Here is a 7,705-nt window from a genome sequence, read left to right as displayed (position 1 = left end):
ACAGTATTGTTGGGAGTGTGACTTGATGCAACTTACTTGGAGGTCGATTGTTCAGTCTCCATCAAAAGAGAAAATGAATGAGCTCCAACTTCTCTGAGTCTGTTTTTGCAGACTAAAGCCCCATGGCTAATGACTGTCTTTAACCATTGGGATGGTAAAGCCAAATTTCTGTCATCAGGTACTGGAACAAAGAGGTAAGAAGCTTTTATTTTTAGTCTAATCATTTTGAAGCCATATTTCTTCTTTTTTCCAACATGAGAGAGAACAAAATGGCAAGAGGCAACCGTACCACAGTGACAGAATTTGTCCTTATGGGATTCACAGACCGCCCAGAGCTTCAGCTTCCCCTCTTTGTGGTGTTCCTGGCAATGTATCTCATCACCTTGGTGGGGAACCTGGGCATGATTCTTCTCATCAAGGTGGATTGGAGGCTCCATACCCCCATGTACTATTTCCTCAGTCACCTGGCATTCATCGATATCTGTTACTCATCTACCATTGGGCCCAAGATGCTACAAAACTTATTGGTGAAGAAAAAAACCATCTCCTTCTCAGGCTGCTTTGCCCAGCTGTACTTCTCCAGTGCTTTGGCCACTACTGAATGCTTCCTCTTGGCCACGATGGCCTATGACCGCTACATGGCTATCTGCAACCCGCTGATTTACACAGCCATTATGACTCAGCGGGTCTGCAAGGAGTTGGTGGTAGGGGTCTACACCTACGGCTTCTTAAACTCTGTAATACAAACAGTTCTGACATTCCAGTTGTCTTTCTGCAACTCCAACATCATCCACCACTTCTACTGCGCTGACCCTCCTCTCCTTGCCCTCTCCTGCTCTGACACCGGCAACAAAGAAAAGCAGCTCTTGATCTTCTCTGCAGTGAATCTCACTGGATCCCTCCTGACTGTCCTCATCTCCTACATTTGCATCCTCTTTGCTATTATAAAAATCCAGTCTTCCGAAGGCAAATGTAAAGCCTTTTCCACCTGTGCCTCTCACCTCACTGTGGTCATCATCTTCTATGGAACGTTGTTTTTCATGTATCTACAGCAACCTAAAGCAGGGGATTCGTGGAAGTACAACAAAGTGGTCTCTGTGTTTTATAGTCTTGTAATTCCCCTGCTCAACCCCCTGATCTATACCCTGAGGAACACAGAAGTAAAGGACACCCTGAAAAAGATGCTACAGGGCAGAGGGCCATAGCCAGTGAGTTGTCAGAATGTAGCTTTGGGAAAGTACAATATGCCAAGACAGCATAACCAACATCATTGAAATTTAGCAGGTCCATTGCCGTTCAGTTAAGCCAGCTTGGATTTTTTTAAAGACCAAAAATACCGGGCCACTTGCTTAACTTGATGATATTGAATCCAACCAATTATCATGGGTTAATCAGAATCGATTTACAAGCAACACTGTTAAAAGCTACATCCTTCATGTGTTGAAAATGAAGGCACTTACTACCAACTAGGTAATAACATGAGTTCTAAATTTTATTTTTTTAAAGACTTTATTTATTTATTTGTTTGTTTGTTTATTTATTTATTTATTTATTTATTCATGAGAGACACACACACACAGAGAGAGAGAGGCAGAGACACAGGCAGAGGGAGAAGCAGGCTCCATGCAAGGAGCCCGATATGGGACTCAATCCCGGGACTCCAGGATCACGCCCTGGGCTGAAGGCAGCGCTAAACCGCTGAGCCACTCAGGGATCCCAAGTTGTAAATTTTAAAAGATCCTAAAAAGCAAAATTCTGGGTAAAAGTATAAATTAACGAACCTGAGTACAAAACCCACACATGAATATCTGTGTTATTCGAAACATTTTCCAGTTTAAATCAGCCTATGTTGTAGCAAATCATTTGTTAGTCATGAAACATATTTCTTCATAACATATTACTATAGATGGTGGTTAAGTTTCAAGACCAGATTGCAAAAGCTTACTTAATGTAGCTGAAATACTGCATGTTTAAAATGAACAATAGAAGTAATAGTATTATAGCAAGAATAAGGGGAGGAAAGAACAGAAAAACTATGAATCAGTAGAATGTGGAGAGATTTTGTTTGTTTAGTTAGAAGTGATAAGGTTTAGGCTATTTTCAGAGATGCTAAAACTGGTCATTTATTCAACAACCAGGGCTTAATTTCTCTAGGCTCTGGAAAGCACAGCTACAGTGCAGTTTAGTGGGAAGGAGGGGGAAAGGAGTCCTATCTGATCTCAAGAAAGTGAAAAAGGGAGAGTCTCCCAAGGTAACCAGGCCAGAGTATGTATGTTTCTGAGAAATGAAGTTATTGTCTTAAATAATTGGAATCATCTAGAGAAATAATTTAGTTTGCAACATTTTCCGTGTTCTTTATTTTGGATAGTTCAGATCTGACCATCCAATTTTCTTAGAGATAAATCTATATAAACCTATAAATTCTTGCTGTTGTTCAGGATTGGAGTAAGAAAATTTTCTTTTAATTTTTTTATTTAGGCAAGAATATGAGCAGGCTATGGTCTTTCCAAGCTTGTTTTAATCCTTTGTCCAAAATAATTCTTAAGATGTACAATCTCCCATAAACCATTAGATTTTCTGCCTTGGTTGTTTTCAAATGTGATTATTGCTTTGAATTCTTTTAAAAAGTAGCTAAGAACATATATCACCAATTATATAGAAATTTAAATTTAATCAAGAAATGAAAGGGTTCCTGTTGCCCCCAGATTAACACTTCAGATAACATGATGCAATCTTTTGTTTTATTGCTGCTCATGATCTAGTAACTTAGAAAAACAAAAATAGTTAAATGTTTATAACTTCCTTTACTTAGTTCAGAAAGCCTTTCTGGAGACTGACATTGCAAGCTATACTTCTAAACACTTGGGGATGGGGTGTTGGCCGTGGTTAAGAAGAAAGATATTACCAAGATTAAAGAACAAAGTGAGGAGAGGTGTGAAGGAAGAGCAAGATGTAGGAGAGCTTGGACAGATAACGAACAAGAGAGGAGCAAGCAGATTGGGTAGGATAATGCTGAAGGATAGTTTGAGACAGATTGTTGAAATATGACCTCCTTGAGACTAAAATGGTTATGTGTTCCCTTTGCATCCCAACACCTACCACAGTTCCCGGCACAGAACAGAAACATCATAACTGTTTGCTGAACCAAACTGAATTCTTCTATGTTTATTCCTGAATCCAATGGATGGGTGGACGTGGTACCCAGAAATGGCTCTGTGGCTGGGAAGTAACAGAGGGAAGGAAGTTACTGCAGTAATGGCAGAAACACCATTTTTCAATATCCCTTCCCTCCCAGGGAGGCTAAAATCTTTTTTTCTTTTTAGAAAAGATTTATTTATTTATTTATTTATTATTATTTATTTATTTATTTATTTGAGAGAGAGAGAGAGAAAGCAAGTGTGGGGGGAGTGACAGAGGAGCAGAGGGAAAGAGATTTCCAAGCAGACTCCTGGCTGAGCATGGAGCCCAACGTGAGACTCTACCTCATGACCCTAAGATCACAACCTGAGCCAAAACCAGGAGTAGGTGGCTCTCCTGACTGCACCACCCAGGTGTCACAAGTGAGACTAACATCTTTAAGGCAGGAAGACAATATGAATGCAACTGCAACCTGAGCAGTCAAAGAGAAGCATTGAGGAAGTTGCTCTGTTGGGAAGATGGTAATAGCTAGAGTTGACAATGGACCACGACAGGCAAGGGGGACCATTACTATATGTGAAGAAGTTGCCATTAGTTGAGATAAAGAAGATGAGCAAGTACCAACACGTAGATGAGAAATTTATGTTTTCAATAAAAAGCCATACCCATTTCTCTCTCTCTCTATTTTGACATTATGGTTAATTTTATTTATAATTATACCCAGAAAACACTGGTAGGTCTTTTTTTTTTTTTTAAGAAACAGAGTATGAGCACATGATGGCAGGGTGGGGGGCGGGAGGGAGCAGTAGAGGGAAAGGGAGAGAAAGAATCCTAAGCAGGCTGCACACTCAGTGCAAAACCTGAGGCAGGGCTCTATCTCAGGGTCCTAAGATCATGACATGAGCGAAATCAAGAGGACACTTAACCAACTGAGTCACCCAGGTGTCCCAAGCCATACCTATTTCTTATATATTTTTGGAACTACTTACATGTCAGTTTAGTTTAGAAAGAAAAAAAATAGTAAGTAGATATCATGTTTTAATATATGTCTCTTGGCAACTGAATTATACTTATGTCTTTAAAGGAATATTTGGTCTAAGAGTAAATTTCTTCAGTTCTTCTGTTATTTTTAGAGAAACCTGAAGAAAATATGTCATAATGCTTTCTCCATAATACCTTCCCAGATGTTGAATTTGTGGACTTTGTTCAATGTGCTTCCTTGATTATCTATAAAACAAAGTAGAAAATTAAGGATATTGTATTCATGGATTATGAAGGATTTAGGCCCATGGTTCATAAATTTCCCAACGACCTTAAAAAACAAAGAGTCAGTTATGAGGAAGGGTCTGAATTCGCTGAATTTGAGGTAATATTTTCTATTTCCTTTCCCAATGGAGCTCCCTTAGTCTTACAACTTTAACTTCCTGATGTGGGCCTTATGGTAAGAAAAGTCTCAGGTGCAGAATTCTCCAATCAACTACTGACATTTAAAAAAATATCTAGTGTGCTGTACATGTATGTAGTATTAAAACAACAATAGTTAAACCATATGAGAAGCCAACATGAATATGCATCTTTGTTTGCTTATAAAGTGAGGCTCTTTCAATCAGTACTCATAAATATTATACTAATTTTTCAGCCCCAAATAAACAAATATCTTAATGTGTAATGTCACCAAAAAAAAGTTTTACCTTAATTTGATTTTCTGAGTCCAACATTTCATTGCAAGTGAACATACAACTGCCCTTACATATAAATAAAATGTAAATCCATTTTTCTCATTGTAATCCTAAAAATGGATGTTATTTGGCAGCATTCACCACATAGACAATTTCCACTAACAAATGTAATATGTAACTAAAACATAAATAAATAACATGTATAAATATAAATGCATATAGATGCTGAATTTTTAATAAGCTTAAGTTTGGATGTCTTATTCCTCCTTGTTTAGTATGCTACTGATTTGGCATGCTTTGAAACAGGCCAAAAGGATTTTTTTGATGTTGATCATGAAAAAAAGAAAACGTGAGAAGGCAAACACTATTCATTTTCTTTTGTATTATTTGATATACAGTACGTATTTCAAAAACTTAAAAGTGTTTTAAAATCTCAAATGTGTGCTCCCAAATATTCAACTCTGTCCTGGATGTACAATTCTAGCATTCTTTGGAGAGTAAGGTAGAAAAGAAAATGTTAATTCGGTGCTCAAGAGTGCTTCCTGCCTGCCTACAATTAAGTGGAGCAACCACCAGAGAGACAGGAAGGAAGCCACTGAGGTCAGAACTTGGGGTGGTTAGGCTCCTGGGAAGTGACAGATTTAGCCCTATTCTTTCAAGCTCTCCTTTTTTTTTCTGTAAAAATACAAACATTTTAAAAATAACTAGAACTTCCATCTCGGATAAGATAAAGCAAATTACAGCGAGGAAAAGGTAACCTTTATTTTTAAAAATCAAATGATTATCTGTTATATCACTGCAACAACTGACAGGTCCTAACAGACAATTCCCAGAAGGTTTGCTTCTGTGTCCTGAAAGAAAATGTTTTATTCCTACAAGCTCACTTTTTTTGCTTGGCTGTGTTGACCACTCTGGCACCTGGATACCTACCAACCTACAGCTTCTGCTGCTCCTTTCAGTCAATCCTGTTTGCTGACCATATGGGACATGGTACAAGGAGAAGAGATAGGACTAGGAGCCAGCCAGGCTTGCCTGCTCCAGCCCCGCCTGGGTCACCTCAGCTCAGTGCACCACATCACTTGTAGGTTTCTCATACTTGGGCAAGAGTAGAGAGAGCTCTTAGTTTCATCTCTGGATTTCCCACAGGCTTTTATTCCATTTTTCATGTCTTTCCTCTTAAACCTATTTTTAACTCTCCTTATCCCTATCATCTCCTTTTTCATCTGGAAGCTGGTATCATAAATAGTATGTTTACTTATCATCTGCCTTAACAAAACTAGTGAGTAGCTTTCCTTAAAGATCTTTCAGATTAAGATTTAGAGATCTTAAATTAATGATAAAAGTAATATAGTAATTAAATTATATAGTAATTAAATTAATAATAAAATTACTAATGTAATGTAAAATTAATGGTAAAATGCATGTAGTTGTAATGTAGCAACTTGAAAAGAAACTCTAATTAATGCTATTTATGTTGAGAGGAGTCATTTTTATTAAAAAATGTTAAAGTATCTTCCATAAATGTTGGACTATCTTTCCTTCTCATATTTACCTCAAATCGCAGATAGCTCCTAAAGCATCCATAGGCACAAAATAACACTATGGGCTTTAATCTAAGAGTACAGTGCTCTGTTCTCCTTTAACTGATGAGGTGTTAAAACACTATCTGCTAAGCTTTTCTATCCTGGTCTATTCATGTTCCCAGGACATTACATTGTTAAATTTATCAAAAGGAGGCTGTGCCTGTGTGATCGCTTTGTTAAACCCATACCAGACTTCTGATCACACCTGTAAATTCACATTTGGGAACATGTGACATATGCCTATATGCCAAACAAGCAAAATAAATCATGCTGAGTCCTGAAAAAAATGTATGCTTATCAAAAAGAAAAAAAAAGTGATCTCAAAAAGCAGAGCTTCAAAGCCTGCAGCATTGCTGGTGGGGTAGTAAGGAAAAGAATGGAGGTGGAACACAAGATCCTCACTTAAGTCCCAGGTCTGCTCTGAACTAAAGCATCAGTCAAGTGGGCTGGTCCATCCTAACGTAAGCTCTCATCTAGAAAATGGGGAAAATCCTCTCTTGCAGGGTTACTACAAGATCAAATAGTATAGGGTGTAAGACATATTTTAAACATTTAAAAGAATAAAGCTTTTATCTTTAATAACCAGACTCCCACTTCTGTCTTGTGTCCAATTTTAAGGATCTTTGATTTGAAGCAACTTTTGGAAAGTTCTTGCCTGAAAAAAATGTCTGTACAAAGGCATGAAAGTTTGCAATGTCTCCAATAATGTTTTGTTTTGTTTTTATTTCACCTACTTGATTGAAAACTTAATACAGCCCATTTCCAATTTCCAGGAGCCTCAGTTCTAATGTCTGTTCTCAAGCCAATGACTTGGAACACAGACACACTGTCCATGCAAATGCACTTGCATGTGGGAACAGACCATGAAAGTCTTCTTAATTCATAATGAAACTCCACTAACATTGCTTCGACACTGAGCCACTCCTGCTCACGTGTTCCCATAGAATAAAGGTCTGAAATTCCAGATTGGGCCACTAGGAACTCCCCTTGTACTTGTTATGGTTACCTTGGTGGAAGGCAGCATTCTCATGTTCATGATGGTGACTGCCCTGAGCTGCTCTGGCTGCACCCCAACCTGTGATAGACCAACTAGAGGTGAGCTGTGGGATGCAGGCTGTGGTGGGGCAGTGTCAGGGCTCTCACTCACTTTCTCCTGGTCCCTTCCCTCTGCCTCTGCTTGGACTAGCAGTGGGCCTGGAAGAAGTTTCAAGGAAATAGCCCCAGAGTTCCGGTCCTGCAGGAGCCTCTTTCCCTACCATTTTCCCCTCCAGTGCCCTCTACCTTCCATGTCAGCTGCTGGAATGA

General features: G+C 38.6%; 1 protein-coding gene across 1 annotated transcript; it reads left to right on the top strand.

Moving 5' to 3' along the window:
• The first annotated feature begins 269 nt into the window (after nt 1-269).
• LOC129504813 (olfactory receptor 1030-like) lies at nt 270-1,205 on the top strand. Its single transcript, XM_055317697.1, has one exon. It carries the CDS (start codon nt 270-272, stop codon nt 1,203-1,205), a length of 936 nt encoding a protein of 311 aa, XP_055173672.1.
• Nucleotides 1,206-7,705: the final 6,500 nt, after the last annotated feature.

This window comes from Nyctereutes procyonoides, unplaced genomic scaffold (assembly GCF_905146905.1).
Source record: "Nyctereutes procyonoides isolate TBG_1078 unplaced genomic scaffold, NYPRO_anot_genome, whole genome shotgun sequence".
Classification (NCBI taxonomy): domain Eukaryota; kingdom Metazoa; phylum Chordata; class Mammalia; order Carnivora; family Canidae; genus Nyctereutes; species Nyctereutes procyonoides.
Note: the sequence above shows the minus strand (reverse complement) of the source record. Positions and strands in the feature narration are given on the sequence as shown.